The 19,576-nt window shown below is 41.8% G+C and overlaps 2 protein-coding genes across 2 annotated transcripts; both read left to right on the forward strand.

Annotated features, from left to right (window-relative positions):
* Positions 1 to 625: 625 nt before the first annotated feature.
* armt1 (acidic residue methyltransferase 1) lies at positions 626 to 3,997 on the forward strand. Its single transcript, XM_034142806.1, has 5 exons — positions 626 to 917; positions 1,306 to 1,411; positions 1,493 to 1,734; positions 2,090 to 2,255; positions 2,468 to 3,997. The coding sequence occupies exons 1-5, from the start codon at positions 856 to 858 to the stop codon at positions 3,251 to 3,253; spliced, it is 1,362 nt and encodes a 453-aa protein (XP_033998697.1). The 5' UTR covers positions 626 to 855; the 3' UTR covers positions 3,254 to 3,997.
* Positions 3,998 to 6,018: 2,021 nt separating this feature from the next.
* On the forward strand, positions 6,019 to 18,578 carry esr1 (estrogen receptor 1). Its single transcript, XM_034142804.1, has 9 exons — positions 6,019 to 6,446; positions 7,694 to 7,914; positions 8,892 to 9,008; positions 9,581 to 9,762; positions 9,878 to 10,031; positions 14,619 to 14,757; positions 16,419 to 16,552; positions 17,425 to 17,608; positions 18,313 to 18,578. Exons 1-9 carry the CDS (start codon positions 6,019 to 6,021, stop codon positions 18,557 to 18,559), a joined length of 1,806 nt encoding a protein of 601 aa, XP_033998695.1. The 3' UTR covers positions 18,560 to 18,578.
* The last annotated feature ends 998 nt before the right edge of the window (positions 18,579 to 19,576 follow it).

Here is a 19,576-nt window from a genome sequence, read left to right on the forward strand (position 1 = left end):
CCTTTATGTATTTTTTTAATACAATATAAGGTTAGGCCTACTATAGATCACCCAGACAAACATAGGTTATTTTAAAACTCTTAACTTGCTTTAATGTAGGCCTACTGTGCGAAAAACTGTGCAAATATTCACGTTTACTATCCGCAATAGCCTGTTAGTCAGGGTCTCCAGCAATGACTCAATAGAATAGCCTAATCTATATTCTCCCACCAATATCATACCCCCCTGCTTCTTTTCCCGCCAAAAACGCCTAGGGGGCCGTCCTCTGGTTGAGCGGACGGATGTCTCCATGACTACCGTTGCTCTGGACAACAAGGGATGCTCGGGGTGCCGTGAACAACAGAAAAGCCATGCGCAATGCGGCAGCACTTTCCACTCTCTGATATAAAAATAAAGTCTTTGATTCTACCCATCAACAAGAGAAAACAAGAATTTAGATACGTGCTAAAACTGTAGCTGATATGTGGCACGGTTAATAAGTGACAATAAATTAGACAAGGCACAATGTAGCAAACCCTTAACATAAATTCGCAGTTCTACATGCATGGGATGGATGGGAGGGACGTGAACGTCACATGACTTGCAATTTACACATTAACCGCTAGATGGTAGCATCGTATCCTAAATAAAACCCAAATCTAAATTGCAAACCAGGAAATAATGATTACAATGTTTGGTACCAGAAACAGAGGACGTCAAGCTTGATACAAACTGTTTAGCCTCGTAACGTCCCCTAAAAAAGATTAACGTTTGGCTACTTGTAGCGTTTAAGTCTACGCAGACCACTAAACTTTGTGTCTGTCCTGGACATTTGTATCGATAAAGTTTGAATTTGAACCGCATACCACTGCTAACATGATGGCGGCTGATCAAACTGTTCACGGAGTTCCTCCTTCCCTGTCTGCTAAAGTGGTTGGGTATGTTGACAGTTTTTCTTTCCCACAATGTTAGATGAATTGGCTAACTACACTGATCAATGAAAATGGCTACATCACTGTAGGAGTGTCGTGTTTTTAAACCAGCAGTAGCATTAGCTTTTTGCTAACAAATTAATTAAGCTGGTAACAACTGACTTATCACAGGTGACAAAATGACGTTGACTCAGTCAGCTTTAATACATATGTTTACAGCTTCATTGTACCAACAAGTATCATTATTGTAGTCGAAATGTCTACAAAGTAAGGGCTAATGTTACCTTGACATCTTGCTAGGTAAATTAGCTTGCTAGCTTGCTAGTACACACACCTGCTGCATTATCATGAACTGCCAGTTTCACATCAGTTAATGGCCATCGTTTCTTTGCAGATCATTTGCCTATTTGACTGTGAGAGACAGATTGCCAACCATCCTGACTAAAGTTATTGACACAATACATCGCAACAAAAACAAGTTTTTCGAAGAATATGGAGAGGTAAGAATTGTCATTGATCAATTAAATGAGTTATTTTCTTTAACTTCATCTTTAACTATAAGGCTCTGCGTGTGTTTACAGGAGGGTATCCAGGCAGAGAAGCAAACAATAGGTCTGCTGTCTAAGATGAGGAATGAGCTGCAAACTGATAAGCCAGTAATACCACTGACAGACAGCTTGCAAGACGCGGAGTGTTGGAACCAGTATCTGCAGAAACATCAGAAACTGCACGGAGACCAGGAGTCTGTCAGCTGGTTCAAGTCCCCATGGCTGTATGTGGAGTGCTACATGTACCGCAGGATACACGAGGCCCTCTGGCTGAAGTGAGTAGCATTTGCGTCTTTAAATGGGAACTATTGCTGCTTTTTCTCCTGCTATTAAGTGTACATATATTTTGGGCTATGCATTACATCACTTATATTAATTTCTAATTAGCCTTTTTATCTGATGTTAGTTAAATTCGAATGCAAACAATGGAAATGTAAGATGTCAATTTATTAGAATAGAAAAAACACATTGAGAATATTACACCATTATAAATAACAATGGTTGCTCAATGATTAAAAACAAAAACGTTTGCATTGAAATATTGCAATGTTGAAGTAAATACAGATTTTCATTGTTTCTTTATGTTGTGTTCTTTTGCTCTTCATGTTGTTATTTGTGCTTTTATTTCAGTCCTCCCATCAGTGACTATGACGTCTTCAATGAAGGAAAGACTCAGAGCTTTTTTGAGTCTCAGCAGGCAGTGATGACCATATGTACACACTTGGAGGGCGTCAACAGCAACATTGAGAATCTCTCCAAGAATCAGCTGTTTGAGCATTTCGACAAACTGCTACAGGTAATACCTTCTGAACCAGCTCCTTAAAATGTTAAAGCTGCAACTTGAATTGTTGCAACTTAAGTATCAATTATCTCATGGACCTCTTCTCGGTCCATAAACATGAACTGTCCATTCAATTAATTTTCTCTATCATGTACTCTATTCAGGATCATATTGAAATACATTACAATAGTTTCAGGTGTAAAACATTTGATTTGACTCTTTTCTAGGTTTCCTTATGGGGGAACAAGTGTGATCTCTCTATCTCTGCTGGCCAAGACAACTCCCAGAAGACCAGTCCAATAGATTCCCTCGTCAGCCTACAACCCTTGATCTTGGTGAATGACTCCAACACGGTATGGTCAACTCTTATTTCTGCCCAGACGCACGCACGGTCAGAGAAAACCACAGTCAGAGTGGACATTGTTCTAGACAACGCTGGCTTTGAGCTAGTCACTGACTTGGTCTTAGCCGATTTCCTGGTTTCCTCTGGCCTTGCCCATGAGGTCCATTTCCACGGCAAATCCATTCCTTGGTTCGTCTCTGATGTCACAGCTCACGATTTTCAGTGGACCATCCAGCAGACCATGGCGGCCAATCACAAGTGCATGTCAAAGATTGGATACCAGTGGAAGAGCCACCTGAAGGACGGCGTGTGGTCCTATCACGATCATCCCTTCTGGACACAGCCCCATGAGTTCTGTGACATGGCCGCTGATGCACCCGACCTGTATGCTAACCTGCAGGGGGCAGACCTGGTGCTGTTTAAAGGGGATCTCAACTACAGGAAGCTGGTGGGGGACAGAGACTGGGATCACACAGTGGGCTTTGGTACTGCATTACAAGGTTTTGGGCCTGCGCCGCTGTGTAGCCTGAGGACTCTCAAGGCCAACGTACAGGTCGGTCTGCAGCCTGGCCAAGCGGAGAAGCTCACCTCCCATGAACCAAACTGGATGACCTCCAGCAAATACGCTGTTATTCAGTTCTACAGCTCAAAGGCGGAACAGAAAGACTGAGCTCAGGATTTCCCTGCGCACACGTGGATTCATAAGAACATTACAGTAAGAAGTACCTTAAGGAGTTATCTTCAAGCCATAAGACCATTGAGTCATTGAGGTTGTAAAAGGGTGTTTTGTTTTTCTTTTCGAAAGTTAATACTTCATCGTGTTAGATGCGCACATGCACAGTAACAGAAATGTCCTTAGTTTTTATTTTCATAACATATTTGTACCATGTCATACTTGCAATGTTAGCACTTAAGTCATGATGTTTACAGGTTAATGTAGATGCTATTAACAATTCATTATAACATTTTAAATTGATTGATAATACATCTCCTTTCAGTGATGATTAAAGTAATATTTAGTTTGATTTGAATTCAGCTAGGTTGTTTAACTGTTGCACTCACTCTCGTTGATTTGCATGCATAAAAACATGCAGCCATTTTATATTCACCTAAACCAGGTTCTCACATAACTTTATGACTCATTTAATTATAAAGATGTTAGTGTTATTTGGGCAGACTAACAATAACGGTAAGCATGTGTACTTGTTTAGTTTAAAATGGCAACCAACATTTCTGTATAAAATGGATTAAAATGGATGTCTCTGTGCACACTGTTATGTCATCTAAATGATCTTTGTCGGGGTGTCAGTACCTCAGAGGTCATGTTACCTGGATTCTTCTCAATACTGCTTGGGTAAATGCAATCAGTTTCTCTAATGGATTTGATTTAATAAAGGTAATTGACTGACTGATATTTTTTCCAATGTCATACTTTACAGGCTGAGGGACACACGATGTGGGATATAATGACTCTATCAGAATAATCCATCAGATGGCTTTTTGTTATCTAGTTCGTGACTCAAGTTGGTTTGTTCATTTCAGCATAGTGCAGAAACGATTTTTTATTTACATCCATACGCAACCAATTATTTTGAACAAAATCACCTTATGTTGGGACTAATGTGTCTGTATATATGATAATCCATTAGTTACATTTTTCACCAGTAGTTTGACATTTGTCCTTGATATATTAGTCGGGGTCGACCTAGTAAACAGCTGGTAATGCTGCTACATTCATTGTAGGCATAATTCAGGCTGCTCACATGCGTTGTGAATTTGGTCTGTTATAAATATCAAGTCAATTATGGCAAGAAGCAACCCAGCTTCTCGGGCCATTTAGGTGAATTCGCTGTTTCCAATCTCACCCTTTTTATTTTCCTGTTTTCTAATGCAACAGTGTCTCCATTTCATCCTGGGGGAAATTCAAAGAAATATGTATTCGGGCTACTTGTTTAACACTTGACCTGACATGTTCTGAAAATTGGGCTGTTTATTCCAGAAAGATGTTGCACAGAAGGGGAATCTTTGGTCCCTGTGCCAAATGTTCACGTTGTCCTCCGAGGGGGAGGCTGCTGATCTTATTTATCTTATGCATTTCCTGCATTATTGACTCATCTGAACGTTTCACTAGAAAATTAGTATATTGTTTTTCAAGCCCTGTATTATTCAAATTTCTATCAACATTGTATTATTGAATCCTTAAATATATACTGCACACACTGCTCCTTTGCTTTAATTAGTTTATAGTGTTCTATCTCATCCCTGACTTGTAATCATTACCTGATAATAGAGTAATGATTAACTTGTACATATTCTGGTCCTACGCAATATTGCATCTTCTTTTTAAATAAAGTGCCACGAGAAAAATAGAAAAAGTATTCTGTACATTTTTTGGGTAGTGTTAATTCAAGTATTTATTTGTGGTCATGTGATTAAAAAAATCATGAATCCACTCATTGGGGAATGATTGTGTAATAATTGGCTGTTGGTATGAGATTTGACCTGCTTTGTTTGCTGTGTTAAAGTGACCTGGCACTAAAACATGCTGTGGTTTGATTATCGATTTAGCAGCCTCTTTAATTTGTTTATCCTCTTTTTGAACCTTCCCACTGATCCCATTGTGTCCAATGATACCAGCTAGATTTCTGAGAGAGGGAGACAGGGAGAGAGAAGTCCCAGTGCTGCACAGCAGAGATGAGGATGATTCACGTGTGAGAGGTGAGTAGTGCACGGAGGTAGATTTTGGCTTCTTTTAGCCACCTTTGTTTAAAACCTTTGTCCTAATGTTTCTCATTTCCACAGTGTTATGATTTACTGCAGAGTCCCAGGTGTATTCAATAGTCTGGTTACAAATAGACCGGTCATACGTCATGCTGATAGCTTGCCGAGTATCAGATAAATTAAACTGCTTACTTATTGTTTACAGATGTATTTTATCCAGCTTCAACCAGCAACAGCTTTACAATGTTAGAATAAAGTTAGGAGAGAGCATTTTATAATGGTGTAGGGCTATTACTCTGTGCATCTTTCTGTTTGTTTACCCCCCCCCCCCCCCCCCCCCCTGCACACATTAGTAGATAATTACTAGAGGGATATAGGGAAGAGTTCTGTTTCATTTCATTTCATTTCAATCTTTATTTCGAACAGATTAAAAAAAAAATAATAACAAAAAAAAACCTGGATTGAGAGGAGTCTTTTTGAATTCCTTTTTTTTTAGTTTGATGGGCTGAAGCTCAAGACGAAAAGGGCAAAGGGACTGGAAGAATAGTGGACTCTTCAAGTTGCTTGTTGGCTTTATTGGAAAGAAAAGAGAGACAGTGAGAGAGAGAGACAGTGAGAGAGAGAGAGAGAGAGCAGCACTCGTCTCCACTCCCCCTCCCAGCAAAGGGGAGAGCAAGTCTAAATCATGTTGCATATCAGTGCTGTTGTGCTGTGATGTTGCTCAGGCAGAGCCCGGCACAGAGCAGGCAGCCGTGTGGACCAGCACTCAGACCCAGGATCAGCCCAGCCTTCCCAGAGCTGGAGACCCTCTCCCCGCAGCGACCCTCGCCTCCACCGCGGGCCCCCTTCAGTGACATGTACCCTGAAGAGAGCCGGGGGTCTGGAGCCACTGTGGACTTCCTTGAAGGGACCTACGACTATGCGGCCCCCACCCCTGCCCCGACCCCTCTCTACAGCCACTCCACGGTGGGCTTCTACTCTCCTCCTCTGGACGCCCACGGACAGCCCTCGGATGGCAGCCTTCAGTCCCTGGGGAGTGGGCCAGCTAGTCCTCTAGTGTTCGTGCCCTGCAGCCCCCGACTCAGCCCCTTTATGCACCCCCCCAACCATCACTATTTGGAAACCACCTCAACTGTGTACAGGTGAGGGAATTCAAGTTTTCTTTATAACCATATTGGAGAAAAAAAAAGGGTAATGTTGTGCACTTGGAAAAAGTTATATTTATAGACTCTGAAGCAACAGGTATGAATCACTGCTGTTGTTTTTTTTTTTGTATCATTAGGTGAAGTTGGTTTATTTTTGGCGACAACCTCTTAAGTTTTCATTAGTGGGTTTATTAAATCCAACCAATTAATGAAAACTAAAAAAGAGAAGTGCAAAACATCATTACATCACATTATCCGGCAGTGGCTCAGTCAGTAGGGGCTTGGACTGTGAGCCGTAGGGTCGCCGGTTCAAGTCCCCGAACAGACCTAAATATGGAGTGTGGACTGCTACTTGGAGAGGTCCCAGTTCACCTTCTGGGCCCTGCCGTGGTGCCCTTGAGCAAGGCACCGGACAACCCCCTCCCCCCCCCCACTCCCATTGCTCCCCAGGCGCTGTACAATACCTGCCCACTACTCCTAGTACTAGACTCCTGGTACTAGGATGGGTTAAATGCAGAGAACACATTTCACTGTGTGTGCTCTGCATGTGTGACCATCAAAGAGGGTTTCATCCCTCCCATTCTTCTATTTTCTCTAAATTCTAATTTTGTTGATTTATTTTTTTAATTAATTATTTTTCTTTCTTATTTTACTGTATTTTATCTACTGACTTGGTTGTCTCCTATTAAGTGGTTGCATGGTATTTTGCCACATAACTAGCTTTAATATCTTTCACTCACATATTATGTTATTGGCATTCTGTTCAGTCCTCACAGTTGTAAACAAAACCAAATTATATAACTGCATTGTTTTTTTTACAAAACATTGCCCCTATCTCCATAGAAAGGATCAAGCTTTGTCCTGGTTTCTAATTCCAGAGATTAAGGACTTGGTCTAAGACCTTGAAAACAGAACAATACGTAATAACAACATAAGTGCACATACAGATTGCTTCCTGCCTCAGGTGGAAAATAGTACTAAATCTTTTTTATGCTATAAACCAGTTCAAGTTGGTATCGTAAAAGTGGAAGGATTGAAAGTAAGTCGTTGCCAGCCAATTATTTTATGATTAAAGACATTTGTTAGAGAATTTTTTGACTAAATGTCCAGGAATATGTAATGGCAAGAAATACATTTGATATTTTATTCAACCTCCATCTGAGTTTATTGTCATTAGCTTTTATTAAATCACTTACAAAGTTAAACATTTGAAATCATTAAACTGAGCTGAAATCCTGTGGCAGGTCCAGTCTGCAGTCAGTTTCCAGAGAGGACCTGTGCGGCACCAGCGACGAGTCGTTCAGCGTGGGGGAGTCGGGGGCCGGGGCCGGGGCCGGGGCCGGGGGGTTTGAGATGGTCAAAGAAACGCGGTTCTGTGCCGTGTGCAGCGACTATGCTTCTGGGTATCACTACGGGGTGTGGTCCTGTGAGGGCTGCAAGGCCTTCTTCAAGAGGAGCATCCAGGGTAGGTACTCTGTCTGCTTCATACACGTGTGATCTGTAGCTGTTGTTCTCAAACTGTTTGTAATATATATATATAAAAGATAAAACCATATGAAAGGAGAGTACAACTTTGTAAATGTAGCACTGTGCCTAATAAAAAAATAAGTTTTGCGGTCAGCCAACAAATGAATATTTAATGTTGTTTATTCAGGCACCTCTTGGAATTAAAAAACATCCACAATAGGGAAAACAGAAGATTGGAAAGGATAGTGATTTATTATGCTTATTATTGACTCATGGTAATAAAGTGAACCGCCTGTAACTTCCACAGAGACATCAATGGTTAAACTGCAGCTTTCGGAAGCAGAAAACAGGGGAAATGTCTGTCCTTAATTGAGACATTGTGAAATGGAGAGATTTTCAATAATTTGTTATCATAAGTTTGTTCTATTTATATCGTTATTATAGATTTTTGGTTCTAGAGACAAGTGTTTCATTTTTTGCAAGAACATTGTTTTGGAAGGATTCAAACAAAACAAATTATATTTCTTTTAATTTCCTTAAGAATTCAATATTAAAAGATACACTTCCCCCCAAAAATATGACAAAAGACGGTTACATCAGAGGAGATATTACGCTTAATTCAGCGTAGTGCAGAAAGACAAACAAATGTTCCTCTGTTTGCATGTCATGTCTTTCACAGATCATTGTGTACAACCTAAATGCATGTTGCCTGTGCAGATAGAAAGAAATGTAATTTGCTTGCCGTCATGCTGTGATATAATGCTTCGGCATGTTGTTAAGTCTTTCAAGAACCATTTCATAAAGAAACCAATAGTCTCCATGGCGATGAACAAGCCAAGATGCCAAGTTTTAACATTTTCTCCATCTCAGATCCATTTAAAATGGGAATAGAGTGTCCCTGACTACTAAATAACCTAAATCTGAACTGAACAATGGAGTGGGGGGCTTGAAGTAATAGATTTTCTTTCCTTCCAGGTCACAATGACTATATGTGCCCAGCAACCAATCAGTGTACTATCGACAGGAATCGGAGGAAGAGCTGCCAGGCTTGCCGTCTTAGGAAGTGCTACGAAGTGGGCATGATGAAGGGAGGTAGGTAGAAACACCAGGAGACAGCAGAGTTTCTATCTTTATTTTCTATTTTATTTTTATTTATGTGCAGTCTGCTCTCTGTTGCTTATAATTGTAGCTTTACTTTTGGCTTAGTCTGTTGTTTTTAACTAGATATTTGGTTACATTCTCTGTATGTCTATTTAATGATTCGTTTTTCCGCCGCAATTTAGCTTCTCTGTATATTGTTTTTATTGTCAGCAAAATAAAATACTTTGATTGCCCTCAAGTTTTGAAAGGATGGCCACAAATATGAGCACGCTGGTGGACGCAGATAAGCTTCAGACTAACTTTAACAAGACCTTGAAGTGATTTCCTCTTAAGGAGTACAAGTAACCACTGATTAAAACCCACCCACATTTTGTTTTCATACTTCTTGTATTACACAGGCATCCATAAAATCTGTACTGCTCGACCTAGTAGTAAAATCAGGAGGTTATGTTCGAGCATTTGCAAGAAAAACAGCCCAATGAGTTGTGTGCCTGCATGTTTGTGTGTTTTCTGTATCTGTATGTCCATGTTATTTTGCGTTAATCCCTTGTTGTTTGCTCAAGGTGTTCGTAAGGACCGCGGTCGTGTTTTGCGGCGTGACAAAGGGCGGACGGACACCACTGGTAAAGACAAGGCCTCTAAGGACCTGGAGCAGAGGACAGTGCCCCCTGTTGACAGGAGGAGGCGCAGCAGTGCTTGTGGTGGAGGAGTACGATCAACACTGAATGGCATGCCTCCTGACCAGGTGCTTATTCATGTAGAGACATTTGTTGTTGCCAAGGAGAAGTAATATAAAGCATCGTCTGAATATTATTGGCGAGTGGGTGTTCAGATGTATTGTTTCTCTGCTGTTTCCTCAGGTGCTCCTCCTGCTCCAGGGTGCCGAGCCCCCAACACTGTGCTCCCGTCAGAAGCTGAGCAGACCCTACTCCGAGGTCACCGTGATGACGCTGCTCACCAGCATGGCCGATAAGGAGCTGGTCCACATGATTGCCTGGGCCAAGAAGCTTCCAGGTACTGCTCCAGTAAATCCTGTTAATTATATTAAAACAATTACAAAAAAAACTTTAATATTGACTGTATAATGCAGTGTAGTCTTAAGATCCATTCTTTAAGATATCGTTTTAGTTTTTTGACACGACGGATACTAGCTTACTACTTGACCAGATATTGGATTGTGGCTTTTATGATTCACATTATGGCCTGAATTCTGTTTTGGAGCAAATACCTATGACTTATTGGAACTGTTAAGACTCTCCTGAGATTTCTAGGAGTCCGTGACATTCCTGTCTGTAATGTGGTCTGTAGGAAATATAACAGTTGGTTGCACACTTTTTTGATTGTTCTCCAAAATTCACAAACTATCCTTTCCATATCATGTTTTCACATTCATCAAATTCCTTGATAGAAGTGATGTCTAACCGATTGTGTCTGTGGGTTTTGAGCAAAAAAATCTGGTACAACTCGTGTTAATGGATACCAAATAGTTCCAAGTTTGTAAAAAGTGAGACTTTCGTATCTTTTTCAGAAACGTTTAACATATTGAGATTTGTGCAAGAATTGCATGTTTCGGCGATTGTGTGGTGAGAACATCTGCTAGGGAACCTGCTCAAACCCCCCTTACTGTCAGTATACCTAGGAAAGACATGCACCCTCTGAATAACTTAACTCTGTATTTGTGGTTGCCAAGTTTTATATAGCTGTGATTATACTAAAGGTCACAACAGGTCATTTTATGCCATAAGGCCAAGTTTGAAAAAATCGTCTCTTTACAACGAAACGGCTACCACTAGGGAAAATATGATGCAAAAAACCGCATGGGATTGGTTAACATTTGACATGTCTGTTAAGGACTATATTTGTGGGTATCCATAGAACCCCCTTCCATTCAGAAATCTCTTAAATCAAAAGAGCCCCATGGATAGAGCCATGGCCATTTTCCCCTCGCCATTATTTTTGCCTTTGCTGCGTTATTTGACCTCCTTTCCAACAAGCTAGCATGATGTGGTGTGTATTTACCAATGGATTCCTAAAACAGAGCCCACTACAGCCCTTCACAAAATGTTGGCAAGACTATTCCGATTTTAAAAGTGTAGGATTGAAGGAGTAGTGCAAACTTTATTTCCTCCTTGCTCAGTGACACCATCTGTCTTCAACCAAAAAGGATAACTTCAAGTTTAATGACATTTCTGCTTTTCGCTAGTAGCTTCGAATGGATTCTTTCAGAGAACAATGTCTCTGTAAGTACTAAGGTGAAAGCAGGTGCACAACATGTGAGTCAGGCTCTGCTGGAGCACCATGACATGTCCTGCCAAATTGGGAAATATTATCAAAAGCTTGGAATCATTGCCTTTCTTAAACATTCAAATGTACAGAAGTACTTTGAGAAACAGGTTGTTGCTCTTGATGGTTGGAGCAACAGCATGGTGAAGGCAGACCTTTATAGTTGGAGCAAACACACACACACACGCACACGCACACGCACACACAGCAATTACAGCGATGGTTATCACAGTCATCACTTTTGAAAGGATTGTTTGGCCAATCCCAAGGCACCCCATAGAGCCTAAATGCTGTGTACACATATCCATCTAGTACACACACACACACACACACACACACACACACACACACACACACACACGCACACGCACACGCACACGCACACACACACACGCACACACACAGCTGATTTTGAAGCATTACAACTTTGTGCGTCACTAAAAGCCCAAAGGCACACAGTTATAATTGTGAGGGGTCCCAAACAGGGTACGGGGGTCGGACAATGGGAGGGAATTGGATGTAATTACATTGAGACAGCTGAGTACCAGTGATAAGGCTCTGAAAAAGCGCAGCGAGATTGCAGATGGTTTCTTTTAAGTGCTAGAAAACAAGGGCATGCATGTCTTTTTTTTTAGTGGGATGAAGGTGCACAGAAAACATTTAACTCTGGCAGTGTTAGTATTCTAAACCGTACTGCAGTCTACGCCCACCGCTCCAAGTAATTAGCACTGATAACACCTTTCAGCACCAGATTGTTTTTATTTGGATCTGGTCTTTGTTCAATATAATTGCTATAAAGTGCTCGGGGATTAAAAACATATTGTCCAGATTCTTTGGGGACCATTTTACGAAGTTGAGTGACTATAAAAAGTGTTAAATCTCTCTAATGAGGTAAGATCTTGATGGCAGCAAGTAAAAAGGGAATAACAAGATACAGGCTTCTGAAAAACTGTCCCAGTCCGCCCTCATTGTCAATATTGTAAAACACATCTTGTAATAATAATACATTTGATTTTGATAGTGCTTTTCCCAGTGCTCAAAGACGCTTGTAGAACAGATAACCCACTCCACACGGCTCCAAAATGAAATACTGTGAGAAATATGGTGTGCTTATTTAACCAGAGACAGATCTTTTATAATAGTTCCATCAACCACTTACAACATTTGTGGTAACACTTTATAATATCAATCAACAATGAATTGATTCATTCATCTTTTGTTGAAAGTTGTACGATACATTATATATTATAAGATTTCAAAACAATAAACTTAGTGTTACAAATATCTGCTTTATGACTACTAACTTTTACTTATCCAATAAAGGTTTGGTTATCATGAACACATACTTAATGTTGCATATTAAGTGTTATAATGTATGCAAAAAAGAAACAGTTAAAAAAACATAAATGATAGTTGTTTTTATCATTTTAATTGTTTGTTAATTTACACTTAATTAACTCTTGATAAACTATTTGTTGATAATGTGCATTATAAAGGGTTACATCATTTTCCTACATTAACAGATATTACCATGACCTTATATTTGTTTACCTTTGGTTTACTTTTTAGGTATTACATCACTGTTATTAAATATGTAGAAATGTTCATTAATAGAAAGTTAAAAAAGGTGTTAAAGGTCCCCTATTATACTGTTTTTCATCAATATATCATAGGTCTCAGATATATACAAAACATGTCTCTGATCTGTTTGGCTCCAAATACCAAACAGATCGTGCATTGTAGCATCCCATAACCCCCTCTGTTTCAGCCCTGTTTCAAAAGTGCTGATTCTGTGTCTGTTACTTTAGATGAAAATAAGGAGCCACTCCCCTCTGAGAGATATTTGGAGGAGATTCAGGTGATAAGATGGGGGGGGGGGGGGGGTACCTTGGTTGGTGATTGGCTAATGGTTACACAAGCCAAAAAAATCGTTATGACATCACAAAGTGGCCACAATCTGATCAGCTCATTTTCAGACAGGTTTTGATATAAATGGATCGGGACTAAAAGTGAGTGAATCTTTGTTCCTGAAACTTTCAGAATCTCTTTACACAGAGGGGACACAAATACATGAAAAAGTGGATTTTGCATAATAGGTGACCTTTAAGGCCCCAGCTCCATGGGAACGCATACGGCAAAACGCATCGGAGTAACGCAAACGCAACCGCAAAAAACCTTCCGTCCCCACGCAATATACACCGGATTGTGTCAAGCTCCACGAGACGGCTCCGTTTACATCCAACCGCTGGAAAAGCTGCAGTACATATGCCGAACCTGTACGTGGCGCTGTAACTTCCTCCACAAAAGCAGCAACTTCCTCCACAAAAGCAGCGAAGAAGAATGGTTGTCATGGCTGCACTTCTGTTTATTCTCCGCGGTGGGGGCCGAGGGATCCGGGCAGAGTTTTTCGCCGGTCAACGTGTGTTAAAGTTTAAATCTTCCGGACAAAATTATAAAAGTGCCGGTCAAAGGTCTTCTTTGTTATTTATTGAGCTTTAAAACAAATGAATAACGACGATATAATGATATATGATCATAAAATACACAGAGCCTGTCTCTTTTTCCTCTCTTCTCACAGCGTCAGTGTCTGTCTCATGCAGCAGCTGATCCTGTAATGATGACTCGACAGTAAAAATAAACATATTTATAACTAGTTTAGGTAGTTTGAGAGGTAATTAAAATAGCTATTGTTGTTGTTAACGAAACACATCAGCAATGTTGCGGGGTACGCGGAGAGGTGGGAAGAGGTGGGGAGAGGCGGGGAGAGGCGGGGCTATGAAACGGATGACCGTATAGGCGACTCCACGGCCCCGTTGGACCCCCCAGAGCGCTCCGTTCCCAGATCTATCCACCTTTGGACCCGTTGTCGTTTGCGGGGTCTGTTTCTACGTTTCCGTTACGGCGTCGTCGAGCTTAAAGGGCTATACGCATGAGAAATATGCGGATTCAACCCGTTTTCGTCCCCGTGGAGCCTAGGCCTTAATCTACTCTGGCTGTGGATCACTTTGGTGCTATCAAACAGAGGTGTGTGTGTGTGTGTGTGTGTGTGTGTGTGTGTGTGTGGTGTGTGTGTGTGTGTGTGTGTGTGTGTGTGTGTGTGTGTGTGTGTGTGTGTGTGTGTGTGTGTGTGTGTGTGTGTGTGTGTGTGTGTGTGTGTGTGTGTGTGTGTGTGTGTGTGTGTGTGTGTGTGTGTGTGTGTGTGGTGTGTGTGTGTGTGGTGTGTGTGTGTGTGTGTGTGTGTGTGTGTGTGTGTGTGTGTGTGTGTGTGTGTGTGTGTGTGTGTGTGTGTGTGTGTGTGTGTGTGTGTGTTTTTTGTAGGCTTCCTGCAGCTGGGGCTCCATGACCAGGTGCATCTGCTGGAGAGCTCCTGGCTGGAGATTCTGATGATCGGGCTCGTCTGGAGGTCCATCCACTGCCCCGGGAAGCTCATCTTTGCTCAGGACCTCATACTGGACAGGTATCAGGAACACTCTCACCTCTTCTCTGCTGCTCCTCTCTTTACTTTTCATCTTGCTGCACTTTCCCTCCCCACTTATCTGCCTATCTCTCACTCTCACACAGATCTTAGCATTGTAGATTCTCCATCTCACACCTTGGGAGCCATTGTGCCCACTCAACACGCCCGCTATAGAGTGAAATACTAATGACATGCTCCCCACAGAGAGGAGAGCAGCCTCTCTCTCAAATGAAATACTCATCATTACATCAGAGGCAAACAAGATAGAGATGTAATCAAAGAGTCAATGCAGGAAATGATGGAAGAGGATGAAGGGAGAGAGAGATGACTAGTAAGGAGGCAGAGGAGAAAAAGCCAAATGACGAACAGAGAATAGAGACAAAATAGAGATGCAGTGAGACATGGATTTCTGCTTTGCTGGCACCGTCTGTTCCCTACATTTCCCCCGTGTTCAAAGTAAACAAGGCAGACAAGACAGAGAGGGGTGAGGGAGACAGAGAGGGGCGAGGGAGACAGAGAGGGGCGAGGGAGACAGAGAGGGGCGAGGGAGACCAGCAGACAGACACAGCTTTTGTCTGATGGTCCCATTTGATTCCAAAGTGTTTTACAGAGTATTATCTCTAAAACCTGTCCTCACCAATTGGACATGATGACTTAATGGCTGTGGGTCAGAGTGGATGATTTCCCTCGGCTCTGTGCTGTCCAAGTTTATCTTGCACTCCAACCACTCGATATTATCCATCTTTCTGTCACTTTTCAACTGTCCTTACAACTGGAGTGTTGCAATGATTTGGGCCATTACTGGAGTATCATTTTATATAGCTTAAAGGGGACCTATCATGCAAAATGCACTTTGTGATGTCTTTTATACATAAATATGGGTCCCCGGTGCGTCGGGGAACTCACGCAGCATCAGAAAATAAAACCCTCTCTCTTTTCCTCCGTACCCAAATCTTTTAAAAACGGGTGTACAACGAGCGGATACAGATTGCATCCGATCTGACGTCAAATCGGCGGCGGACCCACAGAAAGTTGCCATCAGAAACAATGCCTGACGTGTTTTGGACGTAATCTCGTCTTCGTTTACATTAGCAAGCCTCGCTAACACTCAGAGCTAACCTGTACTGGAGAGCACATGTGTTTAAAAAGCAGGAAATAAAAAAAGGAACTCACCTTGTGATAAACCCGCAAGAGAAAAAGCATTTGAGCTCCATACTGTTTCAGAAATAATCCTTGATGTGGTTTAGAACAGGATGGCGTTTTATCACAGCAGAATTTAACTTTATCTCCGGTAGAATTCTGATCAGGCATTAGCTCCGCCTCCTCTTCTTCTTTTTTTTCAAGCTAAGGACCCAAGATCCGCGTTTCTCTAACAGGGCTTCAAAAGAGGGGTATGAGCAGTATGAGGCATGGCTACAATGGGTGAACTGTTTGGTATTTTGAAAAAAAAACTTCACAGACATGTTTTGTATAGGTATGGCCCTACAATATATGTTTCCAATATAGCATGATAGGTCCACTTTAATGGTGGCAGATGAAGTCAGGTTTTCTTCTGTCACTTCTCAGAACTAAGCTCAGTTTGTAAGATTTTTAAATACAGAAGAAAAGGGACATTCTAAACTCCAAATAAAACTCTCATTGTGTGTCATTCTTCTCCCCAGGAACGAAGGAAACTGTGTTGAAGGCATGGCGGAGATCTTCGACATGCTGCTGGCGACGGCTTCACGCTTCCGCTTGCTCAAACTCAAACCCGAGGAGTTTGTCTGTCTCAAAGCCATCATCTTGCTCAACTCTGGTGAGGCAACAGGAGCGTGTGTGTGTTTTAGTTTTAGTGACCTCTTTCTAAAACATTTGTAAAGGAATTGAATGTCAGCTAATGCCTGGAAACACTGACAGTAGGGATGGAACGACATAGGATTTAATGGGAAGAAACACTACAAATTAGTTGTTTTGAGAGAATTTCCAACATTCGGATCATTTTAAATATCTTCACAAGTGCCTTAAAAGTGCTGTCTAGAGCTCTATCGTGCTAGATGAGTAAAAAAGACTGGCACAATGTTGGTTTATGGTTATATTACTTCATGATGCCTTCTATCTGTGATGCAATACACACATTTGTTTCTCAACATACTGGAAACGATTTCTCTTTCAGTGCCAATTCTAGAGTTTTGAGCATATTTTGAAGATTATCAAGGTGGTTTTTAAGCATTTGATCCTGGATGAGATGATTTGTTTATATATCTCCATTCCCCTCTGACAGAAGACAGCAGAGTCAATTCTCTAATTAAAACATAAACTGTCATAAGCTTTAATTTCTCCTCCCACAGTTTTGTCACAGGTTGCCATTTGTGTTCCCGACAGTAAATATTGAACACCCACCAGGTGAAGCTCTGAGCGCTACTCAGACGCATTAGGCAGCACCGTGTACCCTCAACATGCCAGATAACTGTTCCCATGACAACATGATGCAGCACACAGGGCTCTGTTTGCCCCAGAGGTTGAAATGTTTTACAAGAGAAACGGAGCAGACTGAAATACCAACAGGATGACCGGGCCCAGCTGCCTGAGCCGGACCAGCTGATTGCTGAGTGGGCGGAATGCTTCTGCAGTGAGCGCATGTGAGCAACTTGACAAACTGCAGTTATCTTATGTTCTTCTCTCCGTCAGGGGCCTTCTCTTTCTGCACCGGCTCCATGGAGGCCCTCCACGACATGGCGGCGGTGCAGATCATGCTCGACACCATCACAGATGCTCTCATACATCACATCAGCCAATCAGGAGGCTCGGTGCAACAGCAGTCCAGGCGACAGGCCCAGCTGCTCCTCCTGCTCTCACACATCAGGCACATGAGGTGGGATTCAATAAGAAAAGTGGGCTTTTTTTACCGTATTAAAAATCTGTTGAGAATCAGGCTTCAGATATCCACAACGTTTCTTTGAGGTGAAACTTATGTAAAGACTTGTATTACTTTTATTATTATGTCGGGAAAAATTCATAGTTTAGTAAGTTGAAAAAAAGGCATAGTATATCACCCCTAGTATATACTATACTATGCCTTTTTTTCAACTGTCATACTGTCCTTTGAAAAGGCATAGTATAGTATTTCGTCAAAAGTATAAAAACATTTCATAGAAAAGTAGTAGTCATATAGTCATAAAAACTAAACCCAAAACCATACATTATTTATCAAAAAGCAACTTAAGGGCAAAAATCTCAACATCAGACGTAGGTTTTCCAGGAGGTATTAACACATACGGTTAGTGGTGCAGCTGTGGCGCAGTGGACTAGTGCGTTGGTGTTGGGATCAGGGGAGCACCGGTTCAAACCCCACTGCAGTCAGCATGTCGTTGTGTCCCTGGGCAAGACACTTCACCCCAAATTGCTCCTGTGGGGATTGTCCACAGTATTGAGTATGTAAGTCGCTTTGGATAAAAGCGTCTAACAAGTAACATGTAATGTAAATTACATGGAACAGAGCTTCCCAGATTGTCGGACTAACTCTCTTATTCCTAGTCTCCCGTTTGTTTACACCCCCCCCCCCCCCCCCCCCCGCAGCAACAAAGGGATGGAGCACCTCTACAGCATGAGGTGCAAGAACAAGGTGCCGCTGTATGACCTGCTGCTGGAGATGCTGGACGCTCACCGCCTGGACCGCCCAGGCCAGCCCTGGACCCAGGCTGACGGAGAGTCCCCCCCCAGCGGCAGTGGAGGAGGACCACGAATCTGCAATGAGAGCGCCAGCAGAGCCCCGACAGTCCTGCAGTACGGGGGCTCCCGCTCGGACTGCACCCCCATCCTATGAGAGAGAGAGAGGGGGCGAGAGGGGGCGAGAGAGGGGGAGAGAGGGGGAGAGAGGGAGAGAGAGGGAGAGAGAGGGAGAGAGAGGGAGAGAGAGAGCACCGCCTGAAGGTCTGAGGTCATTCTGATGGGTGATGACTGTAGAACAGAGTGAGAGGCGTTGTCGATCGGGAACAAAAAAAGGGTTTATTATTTTCACGAGATAATTATTTATAAATGAAATGAGTTGTAGCTGTTTAGGGAGAAAACTCTCCTTTGCACTGCTCCAATTCACCAACATATGAGCTCAATGCAGTATCTGTGATGTAGTCTCTAACAGCTTTACAGTGCAGCTTATTGGCACTCTGTTAGCTTTCGAATGACGAGCAGCTAATTTTATTTTTCATTTGACCAAAGTGCACTTCCTCTGGGGATTAAGGGGCTATCGGGCATTATTTTTACTTTTAAATATTAAGATGATGACACACTAAACTATGGTAAGAGGGTGAATGCGTAATTTATTGTGTTTTTAAATTCAACTATTTTGAGGACTAAGCATCAGGTATTGTGATTTCACACAAAATGTTAAACTTTGATATATTTGGGAAAAATACATTCAATGAGTTGCCAGTGGTTAGGAATAACAAAAAATGCATGATAAAATAGTTATACAAATTTGAAGGAAGCCAAATTCATTGCTGGGAAACGCGCTTACCAAGCTTTTAATGTGAAGACTTAATGTGTGTTCTGTGTGCTTAGTGTGCAAGTGTGTGTGTGTGTGTGGGGGCAGAGACTGAGCTGATATGATGCATTTTATCTTGGTGCAGTTGTTCAACATTTTCATACACTTAAGCACTGGTTATTGCTCATCAGCTATTCATTGATTACATGTTGCATTTGGCTGGATTTACACACCTTCAAAAGAAAAATGTTCAAGTTTTTATTAACTGCTTTACACTGCTTGTGTCATTATAACATTTTAAAAAAGTGTGCAAAATGTGCCCAAATGTACTTATTCAAATAGGTTTTTCTGTTCCTCCAA

Source organism: Trematomus bernacchii, unplaced genomic scaffold (assembly GCF_902827165.1).
Source record: "Trematomus bernacchii unplaced genomic scaffold, fTreBer1.1, whole genome shotgun sequence".
Taxonomy (NCBI): Eukaryota; Metazoa; Chordata; class Actinopteri; order Perciformes; family Nototheniidae; genus Trematomus; species Trematomus bernacchii.